This window comes from Salvelinus namaycush, chromosome 1, assembly GCF_016432855.1.
Source record: "Salvelinus namaycush isolate Seneca chromosome 1, SaNama_1.0, whole genome shotgun sequence".
Lineage (NCBI taxonomy): Eukaryota > Metazoa > Chordata > Actinopteri > Salmoniformes > Salmonidae > Salvelinus > Salvelinus namaycush.
Genome location: NC_052307.1, coordinates 27,697,889 through 27,719,594, shown reverse-complemented (window position 1 = coordinate 27,719,594; position 21,706 = coordinate 27,697,889). Strand labels below are relative to the sequence as shown.

The 21,706-nt window shown below is 44.5% G+C and overlaps 1 protein-coding gene across 3 annotated transcripts in view; it reads right to left on the bottom strand.

The window, feature by feature from the left end:
• Window positions 1-8,410: 8,410 nt before the first annotated feature.
• LOC120023884 (smoothelin-like) overlaps window positions 8,411-21,706 on the bottom strand; it is an 87,030-nt gene continuing 73,734 nt past the window's right edge. For 2 of the 3 annotated variants that reach the window (XM_038968018.1, XM_038968145.1), the window contains 11 exons: window positions 16,080-16,274; window positions 15,711-15,786; window positions 15,311-15,343; window positions 14,148-14,330; window positions 13,959-14,021; window positions 13,769-13,838; window positions 13,480-13,635; window positions 13,267-13,393; window positions 12,831-12,982; window positions 10,752-10,932; window positions 8,411-9,110 (listed from right to left, as the gene is read on the bottom strand). In XM_038968018.1, coding sequence (XP_038823946.1) covers window positions 10,785-10,932; window positions 12,831-12,982; window positions 13,267-13,393; window positions 13,480-13,635; window positions 13,769-13,838; window positions 13,959-14,021; window positions 14,148-14,330; window positions 15,311-15,343; window positions 15,711-15,786; window positions 16,080-16,274 — 1,203 coding nt within the window. In that variant the 3' untranslated portion in view covers window positions 8,411-9,110; window positions 10,752-10,784. The remainder of the gene's footprint in view (window positions 9,111-10,751; window positions 10,933-12,830; window positions 12,983-13,266; window positions 13,394-13,479; window positions 13,636-13,768; window positions 13,839-13,958; window positions 14,022-14,147; window positions 14,331-15,310; window positions 15,344-15,710; window positions 15,787-16,079; window positions 16,275-21,706) is intronic. The other variant, XM_038968078.1, reaches the window with a different exon arrangement.

Below are 21,706 nucleotides of genomic sequence, written 5' to 3'. Positions count from 1 at the left end.
AGGAACTCTGGAGCTCTGTCAGAGTGACCATCAAGTTCTTGGTCACCTCCCTGACCAAGGCCCTTCTCCCCCAGTTTGGCTGGGCGGCCAGCTTCAGGAAGAGTCTTTGTAGTTCCAAACTTCTTCCATTTAAGAATGATGGAGGCCACTGTGTTCTTGGGGACCTTCAATGCTGCAGACATTTTTTGGTACCCTTCCCCAGATCTGTGCCTCGACACAATCCCGTCACGGAGCTCTAAGACAAATTCCTTCAACCTCGTGGCTTGGGTTTTGCTCTGACATGCACTGTCAACTGTGGAACATTATATAGACAAGTGTGTGTCTTTCCAAATTATGTCCAATCGATTGAATTTATCAAGTTGAAGAAACATCTCAAGGATGATCAATGGAAACAGGATTCACCTGAGCTCAATTTCAAGTCTCGTAGCAAAGGGTCTGAATACTTATGTAATCTGTTTTTGATTTTAAATACATTTGAAAAATGTCTAAAAACCTGTTTTCGCTTTGTCATGATGGAGTATTGTGTGTAGATTGATAAGGGGAAAAACTTATTTAATCCTTTGTAGAATACGGCTGTAACGTAACAAAATGTGGAAAAAGTGGGGGTCTGAATACTTTCCAAATGCACTGTAAATGTGCTATGTAGAACAAACATGCCACTCCAACATGTAGAATAAGGAATCACGGCAACTCTATTCATGGGATTTCTATCTGCAACGTTCAAAAACGTTTTGCAACTGAATGTGGCCCAGGAATGCGATTGACGTGGCAAAGGGTCCGGACTAGACAGTAGTTGAACATTAGCAGCACATTGTGTTTTTCAAGAGTACCTGCTGCAAGACCAAATGAGCAAGACAGTCTGCTCAGCACGAATCCGAATGAGCAAGACCATCTGCTCGGCACGAATCCGAATGAGCAAGACCGTCTGCTCTGCACGAATCTACTCGTCGCTCAGGAATCAAAGGAAATTATGTTTTTGTTCATTTTTGCCAGCTTACTTCACTGTGTGTCGGTTTATGATGTAGATCTGAAGAAACTGGATGGTCTCGCAGAAGCAAAGCTGGAGGTAGGATATCGTATGCAGTTGTGTTCATATATTCTAATCTCTTATATGGTTATTGTAAACAAATTAAAAATTAAAAACAGCCCCAGACCATTATCCCTCCTCCACCAAACTTTACAGTTGGCACTATGCATAGGGGAGGGTAGCATTCTCCTGGCATCCGCCAAACCCAGATTTGTCTGTCCGACTGCCAGATGGTGAAGCGTGATTCATCCCTCCAGAGAATACGTTTCCACTGCTCAAGAGTCCAATGGCGGCGAGCTTTACACTACTCCAGCCAACATTGTATAGGTTTGTTGATTGATGTATTGCAAGTGCTGAAGGATTTGTAAAATGTATAGCGGTTTGCCCAAAAAAGCAGAGATACACTAATCATACACTCTTCTTCCCTCAGGTCAAAGCCTTTGTGATACAGGATATTCCTCTTTAGAATATTTTTCATTTTGGTGCTTGTGATGGCAGACGTGCAGAGATGTGGTAGGTAGGGGCTCTGCCGTGATATGGAAGCCATGCACTGGATAAGGTCTGGATTAACTTGCTGACCATGTTTATATCTGATTTAGCCACCTTAGAATAAATCATTAACAGCCTTTTCACTGATTTATAAACTACACTACATGACCAAAAGTATGTGGACACCTGTTCGTCGAACATCTCATTCCAAAATCATGGGATTTAATGTGGAGTTGGTCCCTCCTTTGCTGCTATAACAGCTTCCACTCTCCTGGGAAGGCTTTCCACTAGATGTTGTAACATTGCTGCGTGGACTTGCTTCCATTCAGCCACAAGAGTATTAATGAGGTCGGCACTGATGTTGGGGCGATTAGGCCTGGCTCGCAGTCAGCGTTTTAATTCATCCCAAAGGTGTTTGATGGGGTTGAGGTCTGGGCTCTGTGCAGGCCAGTCAAGTTCTTCCACACCGATAAACCATTTCTGTATTGACCTCGCTTTGTACACTGGGGCATTGTCATGCTGAAACAGGAAAGGGCCTTCCCCAAACTGTTGCTACAAAGTTGGAAGCACAGAATCGTCTAGCATGTCATTGTTTGCTTTAGCGTTAAGATTTCCCTTCAATGGAACTAAGGGGCCTTGCCCGAACCATGAAAAACAGCCCATCCGTTATTCCTCCTCCAACAAACTTTACAGTTGGCACTATGCATTGGGGCAGGTAGCATTCTCCTGGCATACGCCAAACCCAGATTTGTCTGTTCGACTGCCAGATGGTGAAGCGTGATTCATCACTCCAGAGAACGCATTTTCCACTGCTCCAGAGTCCAATGGCAGCAAGCTTTACACCACTCCAACCAACACTTGTCATTGCGCATGGTGATCTTAGGCTTGTGTGCGGCTGTTCGACCATGGAAATCCATTTCATGAAGCTCCCGAAGAACAGTTCTTGTGCTGACACTTCAGGATCCCTGTCCTGTATGGAGCACAATGTCCAAACCTCACATGAAACACCTTCCTACTACCTGAACAAAAATATAAACGCAACATGCAACAATGTCTAAGATTTTACTGAGTTACAGTTCATATAAGGAAATCAGCCAAATAAAATACATTCATTAGGCCCTAATCTATGGATTTCACATGACTGGGAATGCAAAAATGCATCTGTTGGTCAAAGATAGCTTAAAAAAAGGTAGGAGCGTGGATCTGAAAACCAGTCAGTATCTGGTGTGACCATCATTTGCCTCATGCAGTGTGACACATCTCCTTCTCATAGAGTTGATCAGGCTGTTGATTGTGGCCTGTGGAATGTTGTCCCACACCTCTTCAATGGCTGTGGATAGTTGCTGGATATTGGTGGGAACTGGAACACGCTGTCGTACACGTTAATCTAGAGCGTCCCAAACGTGCCCAATGAGTGACATGTCTGGTGAGTATGCAGGCCATGGAAGAACTGGTACATTTTCATCTTCCAGGAATTGTGTACAACATGGGGCTGTGTGTTATCATGCTGAAACATGAGGTGAGGGCGGCGGATGAATGGCAAAACAATGGGCCTCGGGATCTCATCACGGTATCTCTTTGCATTCAAATTGCCATTGATAAAATGCAATTGTGTTCGTTGGCCATAGCTTATGCCTGCCCATTCCATAACCCCACTGCCACTATGGGCACTCTGTTCACAACGTTGACATCAGCAAACCACTCGCCCACACAATGCCATACACGCTGTCTGACATCTGCCCTGTACAGTTGAAACTGGGATTCATCCGTGAAAAACACACTTCTCCAGCGTGCCAGTGGCCATCGAAGGGGAGAATTTGCCCACTGAAGTCAGTTACGATACCGAACTGCAGTCAGGTCAAGACACTGGTGTGGGCGACGAGCACGCAGATGAGCTTCCCTGAGACGGTTTCTGACAGTTAGTGCAAAAATTCTTCACTTGTGCAAACCCACAGTTTCATCAGCTATCCGGGTGGGTGGTCTCAGATGATCCCGCAGGTGAAGAAGCTGGATGTGGATCCTGGGCTGGCGTGGTTACATGTGGTATGCGGTTGTGAAGCCGGTTGGACGTACTGCCAAATTCTCTATAACGACATTGGAGGCAGCTTATGGTAGAGAAATAAACATTAAATTATCTGGCAGTAGCTCTGGTGGACATTCCTGCAGTCAGCATTCCAATTGCATGCTACCTCAAAACTTGAGACATCTGTGGCAACTGCACATTTTAGAGTGGCTTTTTATTGTCCCTAACACAAGGTGCACCTGTGTAATGAACATGCAGCTTAATGATATGCCACACCTGTCACGTGGATGGAATATCTTGGCAAATGAGAAATGCTCACTAGCATGGAGGTAAACCAATTTGTGCACAACTTTTGAGCGAAATAAGCTTTGTGTGTGCATGGAACATTCTGGGATCTTATATATATTCAGCTCATGAAACATGTGTGACGACCCTCCCACTCTGTCTGCTGTATTCTCTCTGTTCTTGTTTCCTTATTAGGATGTCGGTGGGCGGAGTTGGGAGGGTCGTCAGATACATGGCAAACACCTGGGCCCGGTGTCTCCCAGGATAAATACACCACTTCCCCATTCATGGAGGAGACTCTCTCCATGCAGACACCTTGATAGATTTTGTTGTGGCTTTTTGTGACTTTTTGGTTGTTTGCTTTAGCACCTTTCAACACACCGCATTATCACATTCATGCATGCCAAAACACTCACTTACACTACTGATTACACACACCATTGTTAATTGCATTTAGGTTACTTTATTTAATAAATATATTTTGTTACTCCTTATCTCCACGTTGTCTCCCTTTTGTTACGGGCCTTGAGCCGGTTCGTGACACATGGGATCAACACTTTACATGCTGCGTTAATAGTTTTGCTCAGTATAGCTAGTCTGACAAGACAGCAGGCAGGGCACTAGGGCGTGAAGGAAGTTGTTCTGGACTGGGGTGTCAGAAGCCTGTCCACGGGCATTGCATTTCCCTGTTTGCCTTCTTTTTATGTTTGTGACCCCTGACCCATGCCACCCCAGCCATAACCTGGTAATGTAGCACATCCCTGGGGCCGAACCTGAGCTTGTCCTCCTTAACCACTACTACGAAGAGCTGGACATAAGTGAGCTGCTGAAACACCCTGAAGTTTTACTGTATCTTTATCACATCTCTGGTGTTAATACTTTTCTGTGCTGTTTGTAGGTTCTCACTAGTGAGTTATAATGGTTAATAAAATATTTGTCATAGAGATGCAAGCATGTAAAGGGTGGGCCTACTATTGCACAGAAATTGTATGAAAACCCTATTTGTGCAATGATATATCTTGTGAAAGAATAGGGTATAGAGAGTTCTTGTGAGGATATGCGTCTCACCTGTATGACTGCCCTGTTCAGTGCATCGCCCTGTCTGACATGGCCTGCTCTGAGATCAGCGATCTGCTGGAGAAGTTGGGCTTCTACAAGAAGGCTCAGCCTGAGGATGAGGTCCCAGTGGAGTTCTGCTTCTCCCCCGCCAAGAACAGCCCCTTCAAAGGCACCCCCAAGTCCCAGTCCTCCCCCTCAGCCCCCACAGACAACGCTTCCTCAGAGTCTGACGGAGAGGCCAAACACTCTGACCTATAACCCTCACAGCAGTAAAGAGGAGTGTGGACCTGGACAGACAGGGCTACTCTCCCCCAGGTCTGGTCCAAGACCAGTTTGTTTCTGCATCTCATAACAGAAATGTTTTGGATCAGAATGACAAGCAGGTCCTGGATTTGCACTTGGGGGAACAGTCTCTGTAGCATCAGCAAAGGTTTTGAAGTTCACACTAAAATTGCATGTACATTTTTTTCTGCTGTTTGTCCATTTATTTCTGGTGATGTGTTGGTTTACCACAAAGTGTCAAGTATGGGGTCTCTCTGCTGATCTCGTGTGTAAAATGATTTCCTGTACACTGTGGAACTGAATGACGCCTCTAGCTGTAAAATCTCCTGATTGGCTTGGGGCTGATGTAACGTGTCCTGGTGTGTGGGGCTTAGGCACAAGGGGATTAAAGTGAAGGGGATGACAAATAGTTGTAAAAGAAAAATGTTTACAGTAACAGACAATTTAAAGACAAACAATCAACAACAAATATTTTGTCTTAAATTGGTTTTAATTGTTAATTTACATTTAATTGTGGAGTACAAATGAATTTATAAAGCCCTTTTTACATCAGCAGATGTCACACAGATCTTATACAGAATCCCAGCCTAAAACCCCAAATAGCAAGCAATGCAGATGTAGAAGCACAGTGGCTAGGAAAAACTCCCTTGAAAGGCAGGAACCTCGGAAGAAACCTAGAGAGGAACCAGGCTCTGAGGGGTGGCCAGTACTCTTCTACAAAAACAAGGAATTATAACAATGTGTCCAAGCATGTACAGTGCATTCACATTTTGTTACGTTACACCCTTATTCTAAAATATATGAAATCTACACACAATACCCCATAATGACAAAGCAAAAACAGGTTTATAGAAATTTCTGCAAATTTATTCAGACCCTTTACTCAGTACTTTGTTGAAGCACCTTTGGCAGCGATTACAGCCTTGAGTCTTCTTGGGTATGACGCTACAAGCATAACACACCTGTATTTGGGGAGTTTCTCCCATTCTTCTCTGCAGATCCGCTCAAGCTCTGTCAGGTTGGATGGGGAGAATCGCTGCACAGCTATTTTCAGGTCTCTCCAGAGATGTTTGACTGGGTTCAAGTCTGGGCTCTGGCTGGGCCACTCATTCAGAGACTTGTCCCGAAGCCACTCCTGCGTTGTCTTGGCTGTGTGCTTAGGGTTGTTGTCCTGTTGGAAGGTGAACCTTCGCCCTAGTCTGAGGTCCTGAGCGCTCTGGAGCAGGTTTTCATCAAGGATCTCTTTGTACTTTGCTCAGTTCATCTTTCCCTCGATCCTGACATTTCAAGGATGATCAATGGAAACAGGATGCACCTGAGCTCAATTTCGAGTCTCATAGCAAAAGATCTGAATACTTATGTTTCTTCTTTTTATACATTTGCTAAAATTTCTACCAATCTGTTTTCGCTTTGTCATTATGGGGTATTGTGTGTAGATTGCTGAGGATTTGTATTTATTTAATCAATTTTAGAATAAGGCTGTAAAATAACAAAATGTGGGAAAAGTGAAGGGGTCTGAATACTTTCTGAATGCACTGCATGTACAGTACAGGATTCACTAGTTTGAGAAAGCTCTCTCTGGTTGCCAAATTGGCAGGAGCGGAATATCGAAAAAGTGTAACTTTCTCAAGTCTCAATTACAGATAACAAAGCAGTTAATTACATCAAAACCAGTTCTAAATCTAACTGAAAAGTATTACAATTCTTGATAAATAAATCATAATATATAATGGAATATATATATTTTTTTTCTTCACTTAAGTTCAGAAAATATACATTGGAAATAAAGTACATTTAGCCTTTATCAGTAATACTCTCCTGTTCATCGGTCATAGAATCGACTGAGCTGAAAGCCAGCCTTCATTGGGCCAAAGGATGTAGAGAAGAGAAGTTGGCCTCGCCAACAAACCTTTCATATTCAATCAAATAATTACATTACCATAAACTTTGTTCTGGCTATAGGTTTGATTCATAGAAAAGAAACACTCATGAAACAAAACTTCAAAGCATATGGTGCTGGCAGTGTGAATGTGACACCATTGTGAAGCTGGCAAAAATAACTAAGCACTTCCAGGTCACGGATTTTGAGTCCTGTCCTGTATACTTTGTATATTAATAATTAGGGAGAAAATTATGGAAAATGTGCACAATTATCAATATATTTTATACATTATCAAACAAATAATTATTTAAATTATTTCTATGATATGTCTTTTTTTTTCAGGCGTAAATGGTCAAGAATGTTTTTTTGTGTATGTTCTATAATTTATTGGACTGTACAAAATGTTCTGTACATTGTGCCACAGTAAAAGGGGTGTCCATTCTACTCAAGAGCACTTCTAGTTTCCAAATCCACAGAGTTTACACCCCAGTTATCGCTGCTAATTTTGTGGCCCTTAAAGCCCCCATGCAGTCTTTTTAATTGTATTTTTAAATCATTACTCTGTCTAATAAATCAGTCTGTGTGTTTATTTAAAGAAAATAACTCAAAAATATTTTTTATCATTTATTTCCCTGCGCCTATTTTGGCCATTGGAATGCTCAGTCTGATCGTATGGGCGTTGGGAAACTATTTTCCTTTTTTTATATATTGTTAAACAAAATAAAAAAATGTTATTAGGAAAGAAAATGTCCTAATAAAATGTTACGAGTTTCGACCATTTGTATTATTTTTCTACCATCTTCATTGCTGGACTTTTATTTTGAAGGGAAATCGTTGAGGTCAGCCTTATTCTTGCTGGCATCTCAAACATGAATGTGACAACCCTATGCTGATTCTTTTGATGACCCAATGTAACAAACTGAGGTAAGGACAGGGAGAAAAGCTGAAATAAAGACATGATAATCTAGAAACAACACCAATGTGTGATTTTACCTGTTTGAGAAGCACTTGGGAACCTACTTTTCAACACGGGTGTTTCTCCACTCTGACCAAAATGATGTAAATATGAGTGGTGTAAATACACAATTAATTATAGTTACACAACTACTTTCATAACATTTCAGTATTAGAAAATGGCTATTACAACCTAGTCTGGCTTTAACGTCATCTGGGTTTGTAGATTCAGATATGGTTCTTACTCAGCATAGGGCTGTACAAACAGATCCACCAATGTCATAATGCTAACTACTATATAACACAATGACTGAATAACATCCCTCCATACCAGTGCTTATGAATAAACTTAAATAGTAATAATGATAATTATTAACAACAAAATAGGAATAAGGACTATTTAAAACAATTCAAGTAGATGTGTTTTAAAAAGCAAGCAGATTTGTTAACACCTTAAACAGAACCAGAGTGGGGACTGAAGGAATATAAAACAGATGCATATTATTTTTCTTCATCATCACCAACAGCTTGAGTAACATCTTACAATTGTCACAGAAAAAAAAATGTAGGCATTAAGGTGAGTGAGTACAATAAAATGCATATTTTTCTCATGTTCATTTCATGCAGGGTTTTGTTGGTGCCATAAACCTAGGACTTCCAAAGCATGAATAGATGTGTGTCCAGAGGAGGGGAATTTCTGTCTGACATGCCACCACTGTCAACAAAGATAATCATCAGAGATAGACACTTCTACACAAACACTCTTCTGTCGTTGGCCATCAGAGATGTGCAAATCAGTAACACCCCTCACTCAGAGTCTGGGCTGCTGTCAGCCTGTTGGGACAGGGGTGGTGTTGAGGGACAGGGCTTAGGAGGACAGGAGGGGTACAGTATAGTGGTGTGATGGGAGAGGACACACTGTGAGCTCAGGGGCAGATCAGAAGTCGGTGGCCTGGAGTTTGGCAAAGGCCTTGGCGAGATTCATCTCGTGCCTGCGCAGGTGGTTGACCAGTGACTGCACGTAGGTGAACACACACTTGGAGTCAGGCTTCCTCCCCATGATCATCATGTCCTCCACTTCCAGTAGGGGCATGCAGTTGGCACATTCCCTAAGGAACGGAGATGGAGAGATGGTGAGATGGAGAAAGGGAAAGGTGGGGAGATGGCGAAAGAGAGAGATGAACAGAGTGATGGTAAGGATAAAATATGACACTCTCCACAAACACCGCTCTCACAAAAGCTTTTTTATCCACCCAACCTAACCAGGCAAGAGGGAGACACTACAAAGTATTTGTTCCAAACATATTCTGCCATTTGGTAAACCAAATAATCTATGTGCAATGCATGCATATAACCACATGGAGGCACACTTGACTACTAAATCCTAAAAGTACTGTAGTTGACTGACAAAGACAACAGTATGGCAGTGTGAGCTGCCCAACCAGGAGCGCAGAGCAGGAGGAGAGGGAGAGCTCTGGGAAACAGCTGCAAGGTGGGAGGGAGTCAGAGAGAGCACAGCTACTATACCAGCAGATAGTAACCTAGCCCTTCAAAGACAAACACAAATGTCAACCCTGTAAAACTCTGTATGAAGTTTTTCTTTGTTGTGTTCGATACTAAGGAGATAAGTCTATTTATGTCATTCAGGGATGGCTGATATAAACTGACCGGGCTTTATACACTTCAAGTAGAAAAACATCAGTAATTCTGAAGTCACTAAATGAGGGGAGATGATACACATGCTTCACACAGCACAGGTCTGACATTTATTTTTCCTCTCCACTTTGTTTCCAATCTCTGTTTCCACTCCAGTGTTGTGTTGCGGCAGCTCCTTTTAAAGTGTGGAGCTGCAGATGGGGTGTGCTGATGGCTGGCCCTCTGCCTGGCTGGAGCCTGGAACCTGGCTCTGACTGCAGTCACACACTCACAGTCCATGTTTGGGCCTCTGGACCCCAGCACTGGCTCACAGGGCGGAGAAAACTGAGCTCTGACCTACACTAAGAGTACGCTTCCTACAACTTCATATGACTTCCTGCAGGATAATGATCTTGATTGTATTAATGGATGGCTCACTCTTCTCCTGTCTGACTTCACCATCACAATATGATGGAACTGGTGGCACTGTTGTTGATCCTGCCCCCCCGACAACATGCACTCCTACACCCACAGTCACACACTGGGAGAATCTCAATTGGATTTGTTCAATTCCTCACGTCCTCTTCTCTGTCCTCTCCTCGCCTCCTTTTGAAAAAGGTCAGTGGTAATCGAGGATAGGAGTCATCGAGGAGAGGAAACGTGGAAACAAATGCTCATGTATGAAATAAGACTCTCCTTCGCAACTAGCTGGTCATCAGGCAAATGTCATGTGTAAAGTGGTAAAAATACATTTAGCTAGTTGTGCTAGACATTTTATGGATAAATGTATAAGTAGCGTATTGTTTCAAATGTGTGTATGTTTTTATTCTCAGAGTAAACAACAGCTGATTCAAGGGTTTGAGGGAAAACTCTGGTATCCTCCGCTGGATGAGGCAATCTAGGAGATGAGGAAACTCTTCAGTTAACCAATTAATGAATTATCCTACATATGGCGACCACTTATTGGTTTCTGGGTCATGGCGGAGAAGAGGACGGAGGACACAAGTAGAGTATAGACTTTCCCTAAATTGAGAATCTCCCACTCACACCAATCCCACCCCATAAACCCCCAGCACCAGCGTGAGGTTCCTCCGTGGGCCTGTTCCCTCTCTCACCATGAGTGCATTTGGGGTCCTAGGGGTGTGACTCTAGGAGGAGTTTTTGGTTTTAACCAGGCCCTTGGTCACCAGGCCCCTGTAGAACTCCTGCAGGTACGTGTACACACACTTCCAATCTGGCTCACGCATCCGCACCATGTCCTCTACGTCCAACAGCTCGGGACAGTCAGCCAGCTTCCTGCACCCGCACCCCGGAGAGGGAGCAGGGGGAGAGAGGGGGGGCGAGGGAGGGGGAGAGAAAGAGAAGAGGGAGGAAAGCCGAAAATAGAGAAAATACAGATATATGAAAAGTGAACAGGTAGAAGTAAAGTGAGGGAGACAGAAGGAAGGAGGATGAGAGAGTGAGCAGTGAGCAGCCAAATGAGAGGAATAGCCAGGGTGTGGAGAGAGGGAGAGAGAAGACACAAAAACACACCATAACATTACATTCCCTGTGTTGACAAACATATCCATGAGTTGACATGCTTCATGAACAACATGACACATATGTGCACACACGCAGACACAACAAAATGGCAAATGAAGCGTCAGGCGACGTCCATTTTGCCTTTTTGTTTGTTTTGTTCTATTTTTCTGTGCACTGAGACAAAAGACTTGGGCATGGGGTTATAGAGACATCAACGGTAGAACATTGGCTTTGTTTTGTCCAGTACAAAAACAAGAGACAAGGAAAAAACAAGAAGAATCCTACACTGACATAAAGACATGGACCACAGGGTGAACCTAGAAGAGAAGCACACTGGTGGTGCACAGGGTGGTGTGTTTGTGTTGGAGGGGTGTGAGAGAGGGTTCCAGATGAGGCACAGTGGCGGGGGGGTGAGGTTGGTAAGGGAGTGACAGTGCAGCACAGTGGCAAAGAGGGGGTTGGAGGTCTAGCTAGGAGGAAAACGTGTTTGACAATCCGGGGGTTAACGTCATCATGGTCCTCGTCATGAGCAGCATCATCACAGTGGCTCTAAGGACAGGTGAACACAGCAGACACTGGTGGGTGACAGGACAGAGGTCGGCAGTACATGACCTCATCAAAAGAGGAGATGACAGAGGTGGAGTGAGGAAGAGGAGGAGGAGGAGGAGAGGGACAGATTAAAGGAGAGAGGGAAGGAGAGGGGTCTGGGAGGAAGTTACTCGAGTGCTCTTCCTGTACTGTAGTAACCTGGTGGTTGTTGTTTGGGGAGGGGTCAGTCTCAGGAGTTTCCTGGTTTAGATCAGAGTTGGTGGATGGAGGGTCACATCACACAGCGGTTACTGAGGAGAACGTCTCTGAGAGGAGAGAGTGGATGGAGAGTGGAGGTTTAAAGGTACAGGAGATAGTAGTAGTGGTAACAGATCCAGGAGCTGACAGTACAGACATGAGAGAGACGAGGGATAAAACAAAAGAGCACTGGGCCCAGGCCCACCCCAACCCTCTTACTGTAGGGCCTCTGGAAACAGTGAGTTGAGTCCAATAGCTGAATCCAAAGGCTGTATCCTGTGGATTCACATTCTTTTCCTTCCTCAGGCAGGCATTCTTACTGTACATGAATGGGTAGTTAGGTGGTAGTTAGGTGGTATTAAGGCTAAGAGATGATGGTGAGAACCCAGAGGTCCTGTCCTGCTGAGCCTGAGGAATCCATAGACTGGCAGCTCAGTGTTGATTTTACAGAGGTCAAACAAACATACCCAATAGAGGGATCATATCTGTTCAGAGAAAGAGGAGTGTGGGGGTCTGGGGCAGAGAAAGAGGAGTGTGGGGGTCTGGGGCAGAGAAAGGCGAGGGAAGTTCTGGTTCTCAAGATGTTTGACGGATTTTGAGTTCAATTGGGGGGGGGGGGGGGGTTTGGCTAGACAGCTACAGTGGATCTAATTTCCCACTTACAGAACCTTGGGGTGGTCAGGCGATTGATGGTCTTTGGGACGGAGGATGGTTCACTCAGACCCTGGTCCATTCTGCTGTAAATGGCCATGGAACAACTCCAAGAGTGAAGCTTCCATTTAACCCAGGGCTGAAGTTCTGGCTGCATGTCATACTTCATCACATTCAGTACGTCTATGAGCGCACACATGATGTACAGTTTACAAGTGTATGTGTGTACTCACTCTGCAGTGCTGAAGGCCACCTCAAAGTTGTGTCTGCGGTTGGCAGCGGTGAGAGAGGAGTAGTCAAAGGCCTCTGGGAAGAAGTTATGGACCAGGGCACAGAACGCCATGCCATCACTCCAACTGGACGAGAAGTTCTGGATGTCCACATTCTGCAGGAGGAAAGAAGAAGAAGAGGAGAGGAATACTATATTCAATCACAAAGCATTAACCAATACTTCCAAATGTCATTAGTCACCTCATAGACTAGACTCAAGAGTATGTGAGAGAACACAGCATTGCTGACAGAGAAGACATGGTGGCAGGTTTTGATTGCAGTAGAGGGGTTATATAAAGGCCTAAGCCTCATAGCAGGATGAGCTAGTGTGAAGTGTGAATGCCTCAGATCTTTAAGGAGACTGGACACTCAGCATAGTGCCATGGTGGGTTGACTCACCTCGTATGAGCGTGTCTTGGCACGGCACCAGTCCAGCAGCATCTGTTTGATGGAGTTGGCATTGGGCACCACACAGCTAGCGGAGCGCTGGACCATGTTCACCTTGGCAACCGCTTTATTCCCTGGACTGAAGAAGGGGGATTGGTTTATGTTAGTATAGACCTGTTTAAACTCTTCTCATTCTTTGCTATTCTCAGTTCTTTCTATCCTTACCCTCCGCTCTCCTTCTCCAACTTCTCGATCATGGCTTTGCGGGACTGTGCGGCGGACGTCTTGGGCAGACTCTGGGCTCTCATCAGCTCCTTACGCTTCTCTGCCTGCCGGCGCTCCGCAGCACGGGACGCCGAGTCATCCTCACGGTCAAACACACTGATGGAGGAAAATAGAGAAGGGGTAAATTACAGTTCAACACAATGTCCGTTAATCCTATAGGGGTTGCAGAGGAGGAGGGTTTAGGGACAGAATTCAATACAGCACAGTATTATATGGGTTCAGTTCTCACCTGCCCACTTTCCTGGCGGAGCTGGAAGAGGTAGACGAGTAGCTGTAGGACTTCGACTGGACTGTCCCCACTAGAGAACACAGGGAGGTGGTGGTGGTGAGATCACACAACACCATATATGGATGAGAACAGATAGCAATCAAATGATGATGATGATTTAAATGAGGAGGAAGATGCATTGATGACTCACTGTCTGTTTTCTTCACATAACTGGCCTCCATGATGGTGCTGTGAGCTGTCCTGCTGCCATCCCCTAGACACACAAACACACACATTAGAACCATTTCAACTGACCTGGGAAGATCATGCACGAGCTAGTGTACTGCCCAAATGTATCAGCCATGTTGTCAGCCTAAGACATGGTGTATGATTGGCCTACCAGACTGGGCGAAGTGGTTTGTCTTGGTGACTTGGCTGAGGGTGGAGCCATCAGCTGACTTCTCCACCTTCCTCATCACGACCTCTTCAGCTCCTCCTCCTCCCGTACGACCCTTCTGAGCGCGCTCTTCTCTCTGCTGCCGAAGCTCCACAAGACGAACCTCTCTCTCCTTTTCTCTCTGGTCTGAGATAGAGGAGAGGAGGGATGGCAGGAGGAAAAGGTCAGTGGAAAAAGAGGGAGAAGAGGCACTCAACAAGTTGACAGCATCTCATCTGCTACAAAGCCAAACTAAACATGGGTTGAATGTTTGCGGCGGTACATTTCAAGATTCTTTCCAAAGCACCATCAAATGCCTTGGAACACAAACAGCCACCCACAGGTGAAAGACAAACAGAAGCAACCCCAGGCTGTGCTGTGGTGGGGCATGTGCTGAACAAACATCAAAGAGTGCAAACAGAGACCCTGAACGTCACGTCAGACCAGTGAGACACTGGCATAGAAAGGCTATTGAACACTGTCCAACACTACTGTTACCCGATGCCTGGGAGCTCTAGCAGTCTTACCTGTCCATATACCTTCCTAATCCCCAGAGACACAGTTAAGCGCTCATTATAATGGAACTAAATACCTCCGGTCTCTCACTTACTGTTTCAACAGATTGGCTAGGGTTAAGGGTAATACAGGGATGAACTGGGTGGCTAGCTACTAAGCCCATGGAAACGTCTCTGATACAGAGTTCCGAGTCCTGTCTGGAGTCTCAACAAACAGTCAGCACTTTGCACCCAGCCATCCATATGTGGAACAACATGAGGTGTGTTTGCCCTAAGACAGTGAGTGAATCATAAAGTCCCGCATCATCCTGATAGATCACATATGGCACTGTAGTGAGTGCTGGGTAGTCACTCCAACATCTACAGAAAACATGAAGACTCATGCGTTCCCTCATCGTCCACCATACAGGTTCCGCATGTTCATGGTTGCTGCTGGTCAGTTCATGATCAATGTGTATCATTGAGAAAACTCAAGTGACAAGCTCGAAACAGCACTGGTGGGACAGTATGGTTAACAATGAGGGGATACAGCCAAGTGGGACATTGATAAATGACTAACACGGATGCATATACTGTATTAACATAGTCCGCAAACACACAGGATGTTCCTACCTATTTCCTCCTGTGTACATCCCAGTACGGCCTCTGAGAGCAGGATGGGAGAACGTGAAAATAAGATCAGAAAATAAGGATGGAAAATGGCGAGAGATGAGGCAGGTACATAATGCAGACTAGATTTGATGAAGGTCAAACTACCAGCAGAAAGACCCAGCAGTTAATATCATAACTAAAATAAGACAACGATGGAGAAAAGACAACAGCTACAAATATGAAACCAGAGGGGGAAAATAACACAGAGATGGATAAGGAAGAAAAAAAAGGAGGTGAATAAAGAAATGAGGTTGAGGTATAGAGTGGTCAAGTAAGTACAGAGAGTGAAAAATGGAAAGGTGTTAGAGGTTGGAGAGAGGGAAGGGACACGAGGTTGGTTAGTCTGGCTGTGGTCTCTCACCTCTCTTCCTCTTACGCAGATCTCTCATGGCTTGTCGGATCATCTTCCTCTCCTCAAAGTCCCTGGACTCATCCAGCTGTCGGAAAGAACAGGACAGACGGAAGGAATGAGAGGGGTCGGTCTTCAGACAAACTCAGTCATATAGCTCCAAATACACACAGCACACTCACACAGAGTGTAGTGTACACACACAGACCCACAGACACACACTGAAATGTAAAGGTATGACTTTCCCAAATATAAGTTCTCTCAGCAGATCAGATTAAACTCTTCACTAATACACAAAAACAACAACACCACATTGCAACACATTTACGTTTGAGGATTTGAGGACTGTAAGCATGTGTGATATGGGGGAGGGGGAGGTACCATTTTATCCAGGAGCTCCTCGTCGTCGATGGCGGCCAGCTGTTCTGCAGTCAGTTTTCCGGAGCGTTCTTCGACTTTGGCCCGAGCTGCAGAAGAGCCGTTGGGTACAGTAGCCGGGGCCTGACAGCATGCCACCTGCACCGAGGGCTCCACTGCAAACACTGGCTCTGAGGCCATCACAGGCTCTGTCTCCATCTACACCGACAGATAGAGAGAGAGGGCGAGGGAATGATGGGTTATTTTCAGGTTATACAGCTTTTTAAATCAGGATTGGTATCCATTTTAGACTGTGAGTGTTAATAATGTTTTATCCTCAGCTGAGGGTCAATGTTAGTGGCAGCACAGACAGAAACAGATACAAAAGGTGGTCGCTCATACTCAAAGACCATTCTCCAGCTGGTGAGAAACCATGGGACCAGGACACACAAGGCCAGGGGAGGGACAGAAAAGGGAGGCTTCTGATCCGTCAACCCCTACAGCTGTGTTTACAGAAAAGACACAGAGGCTTGCTGACATTTAGGATGGAATGAGCACTGGAGGATTTCAGGAAAACTTCCTGGAACTTTTGGAGGTGGGAGGGGGAGCATGTACACCAGGGATCAACTAGACTCAGCCGCGGGATGATTTGTTCTTGAGTGGATGGTCGGGGAGCCGGAACATAATTATAAATAAGTTGTAGGCTGCAAATTGACCGCAAGAAGGCCAAACAGATAATATTTGACTAAAACATAACCATTTCAAACCTTGTTTACATTTGTATTTGATCACGTGTCTATGCGTGGTAATACTTCGGAACAGATTTCCAAAATTAAATCACTTGAAGTTGATTTCCTGGTGTTTTTTTACTTGCAACAATGAAAAAGAAGGACATTTGAGGACTTGTGAGGCATCTGTTTCTCAAACTAGACACTCTAATGTATTTGTCCTCTTGCTCAGTTGTGCACCGGGGCCTCCCACTCCTCTTCCTATTCTGGTTAGAGACAGTTTGCGTTGTTCTGTGAAGGGAGTAGTACACAGCGTTGTACGAGATCTTCAGTTTCTTGGCAATTTCTTGCATGGAATAGCCTTCATTTCTCAGAACAAGAATAGACTGACGAGTTTCAGAAGAAAGTTTCAGAAGAAAGTTTCCCGTCATTTTGAGCATGTAATCGAACCCACAAATGCTGACGCTCCAGATACTCAACTAGTCTAAAGGCCAGTTTTATTGCCTCTTTAAATCAGAACAGTTTTCAGCTGTGCTAACATAATTGCAAAAGGGTTTTCTAATGATCAATTAGCCTTATAAAATGATAAACTTGGATTTGCTAACACAACATGCCATTGGAACACAGGAGTGATGGTTGCTGATAATGGGCCTCTGTACGACTATGTAGATATTCCATTAAAAATCAGCCATTTCCAGCAACAATAGTAATTTACAACATTAACAATGTCTACCCTGTATTTCTGATCAATTCTATGTTATTTTAATTGACAAAAAATGTGCATTTCTTTCAAAAACAAGGACATTTCTAAGTGACCCCAAACTTTTGAACGGTAGTACACACACACACACACACACACATTTTGTTACATTACAGACTTAATCTAAAATTATTTATTTTTTAAATCCTCAGCAATCTACACACAATACCCCATAATGACAAAGCGAAAACAGGTTTTTAGATTTTTTTGAAAATGTATTAAAAAAAACAGAAAAAAAAGTTTTCAGAACCTTTGCTATGAGACTTGAAATTGAGCTCAGATGCATCCTGTTTCCATTGATCATCCTTGAGATGCTCCTACAACTTCATTGGAGTCCACCTGTGGAAAATTCTATTCATTGGACATGATTTGGTAAGGCACACACCTGTCTATATAAGGTCCCACAGTTGACAGTGCATGTCAGAGCAAAAATCAAGCCATGAGGTCACAGGAATTGTCAGTAGAGCTCAGAAACAGGATTGTGGTGAGGCACAGATCTGCGGAAGGGTACCAAAACATTTCCGCAGTATTGAAGGTCTCCTATCGTCTAGAATCGTCTTTCTATTTCGCAACAAAGCCTCCTTCACTCACGCCGCCAAACATACCCTCGTAAAACTGACTATCCTGCCGATCCTCGACTTCGGCGATGTCATCTACAAAATAGCTTCCAATACTCTACTCAAACTGGATGCAGTCTATCACAGTGCCATCCGTTTTGTTACCAAATCACCTTATACCACCCACCACTGCGACCTGTATGGTCTAGTCGGCTGGCCCTCGCTACATATTCGTCGCCAGACCCACTGGCTCCAGGTCATCTATAAGTCTATGCTAGGTAAAGCTCCGCCTTATCTCAGTTCACTGGTCACGATAACAACACCCACCCGTAGCACACGTTCCAGCAGGTATATCTCACTAATCCTCCCCAAAGCCAATACCTCATTTGGCCGCCTTTCCTTCCAGTTCTCTGCTGCCAGTGACGGGAACGAATTGCAAAAATCGCTGAAGCTGGAGACTTTTATTTCCCTCACCAACTTTAAACATCAGCTATCTGAGCAGCTAACCGATCGATAGCTGCAGCTGTACATAGTCCATCTGTAAATAGCCCACCCAATCTACCTACCTCATCCCCATACTGTTTTTATTTACTTTTCTGCTCTTTTGCACACCAGTATCTCTACTTGCACATCACCATCTGCTCATTTATCACTCCAGTGTTAATCTGCTAAATTGTAATTCTTCACTACTATGGCCTATTTATTGCCTACCTCCTCATGCCTTTTGCACACACTGTATATATACATTATTTTTTTCTACTGTGTCATTGACTTGTTTATTGTGTTATTGGCTTGTTTATTGTTTATTCCATGTGTAACTCTGTGTTGTTGTCTGTGTAACACTGCTTTGCTTTATCTTGGCCAGGTCGCAGTTGTAAATGAGAACTTGTTCTCAACTAGCCGACCTGGTTAAATAAAGGTGAAATAGAAAAATAAAGAAGGTCCCCCAGAACACAGAGGCCTCCATCATTCTTTAATAGAAGAAGTTAGGAACCACCAAGACTCTTCCTAGAGCTGGCCGCCCGGCCAAACTGAGCAATCGGGGAAGAAGGGCCTTGGTCAGGGAGGTGAACAAGAACCCGATGGTCACCATCTGTGGAGATGGGAGAACCTTTCAGAAGAACAACCATCTCTGCAGCACTCCACCAATCAGGCCTTTATTGTAAAGTGGCCAGACAGAAGCAACTTCTCCGTAAAACGCATGACAGCCCGCTTGGAGTTTACCAAAAGGCACCTAAAGACTCTCAGACCATGAGAAATAAGATTATCTGGTCTGATGAAACCAAGATTGAAGTCTTTGGCTACCCCCCCTCTGGAACGCTGCTCTGTTATTATCTATGCATAGTTACTTTAATAACTCTACCTACTGTACATGTACATATTACCACAACTATCTCGACACCAGTGCCCCTGCACATTGACATTGACTCTGTAACTGTACCCCCTGTATATAGCCCCGCTATTGTTATTTACTGCTAATCTTTACTATTATTATTTGTTATTCTTATCTCTTACTTTTTGAATTTTTAAAATATATTTTTTAGGTATTTTCTTAAAACGGCATTGTTGGTTAATGGCTTGTAAGTAAACATTTCACTGTTGTATTCGACGCGTGACAAATAACATTTGATTTGATTGCCAAGCGCCACGTCTGGAGGAAAGCTGGCACCATCCCTATGGTGAAGCATGGTGGTGGCAGCATCATGCTGTGGGGATGTTTTTCAGCGGCAGGGACTGGGAGACTAGTCAGGATCGAGGGAAATATGAACGGAGCAAAGTACAGAGAGATCCTTGATGAAAACCTGCTCCAGAGCGCTCAGGACCTCAGACTGGGTTGAAGGTTCACATTCCAACAGGACAACGACCCTAAGCACACAGCCAAGACAATGCAAGAGTGGCTTCAGGACAAGTCTCTGAATGCCTTTGAGTGGCCCAGCCAGAGCCTGGACATGAAACCGATCGAACATCTCTGGAGAGACCTGAAAATCGTTGTGCGGCAACACTCCCCATCCAACTTGACAGAGCTTGAGAGGATCTGCAGAGAAGAATGGGAGAAACTCCCCAAATACAGGTGTGACAAGCTTGTAGCGTCATACCCAAGAAGACTCAAGGCTATAATAGCTGCCAAAGGTGCTTCAACAAAGTACTGAGTAAAGGGTCTGAATACTTATGCAAATATGATATTTCAGTATTCATTTTATTTTTTTATTAGCAAAAATAATAACCTGTTTTTGCTTTGTCATTATGGGCTATTGTGTATAGATTGATGAGGGGAAAAACATTTTAATCCATTTTAAAATAAGGCTGTAACCTAACAAAATTTGGAAAAATTCAAGGGGTCTGAATACTCTCCGAAGGCACTATATATATATTTTTTTGTTGCTCAAATTCAGCCTGCGGGCCACCAGTTGGGGAAACTTGATGTACACCTTCGCACCCCTCATGATTCCACAGGCCCTCCAGCTCCTCGGTCTTCCTGCCTTGCCACAGAGCGTGAGGATTATTATTGGGCAGAGAGATACAGCGGTTTGACCTGCCCTGCCAAGCAACAGTTAGCTCCCCCATCATTGGCCCTCTCAGTCTGTCTAAGCAGTATGATGAGGAACAGAGGGCTCATGTCATGTGACAGGAGTAAAGCACTACTTTGGCTATGGGCCTGTAGAGGTGCAATAATGTAAACTGTGTAGGATTGAAGCCAGCTTTACTCCTATAGTAGTATACACACTACAGTACTGTAAAAGCACAAGCACAATATCCAGGAGCAGATGGTGCACCTCAGTCAGTGCTGTTACAGACAGGAGAGATGTAGGCTTTTTGTGTGCTCCCACTGCTGACAGACGAAGAAAGGAAATGAGACATGGACATAAACACAGCACAGTCTTCCATTAAGATACCACTGGCTTTGTAACCATTTCTTTTAAGAGGCCATGAAGCCTATAGATAACACCTCTTAAATAGATTTTCATATGGTGCCACATGCCTTTTGCAGACTATAGAGGCTGGGCTGGTCTGCTAGACTTTAATGCTTTTGTTGTAGATGTCCAGGTCCAGATTTAGCCCCAGACTGCTGGCACTGACCCCATCAGCCCCCCCACCCCCTCTCCTCCCAGAGAGACCAGCCAGGGAGAGGGTGCCCCACCCAGTCCCAGCGCAGACAGAGCTGTGTGATCCAGGGTGGCCTCTGGTTCTGGAGGTCTGGACTGAGACTCAGGGGTCTGACCCATGGGACAGGTCAGAGTGAGAGCCACTTGACCGCAGTGGAATGTTATTGGACACAGCCCTGCAACAAAACACCAAAACAAACAGGGCCTCACTGGAACAGATGCTTGGACATGTGTGGGCATTGTGGGGTTAGCGGTGAGGGAGAGGACAGATCCACTTTAAATGGCTTGTTATATAATTAATTAGTGATTAGGGTACCAGTTATAGTACCCTAGGGCGAGAGATGGGGTTATTTTCTTCTGTGAGAGTGGACATAGGTTAAGAGTGGCTGGTGTGCCTAACACTATGCCATTGTGTGACGTGTCCGTACACCTTTAGCACTGGGTTATATAAGAGCTGGGAAAACAGAACCGCATCTCTAATTCATTGATGATTGGAAAGAGA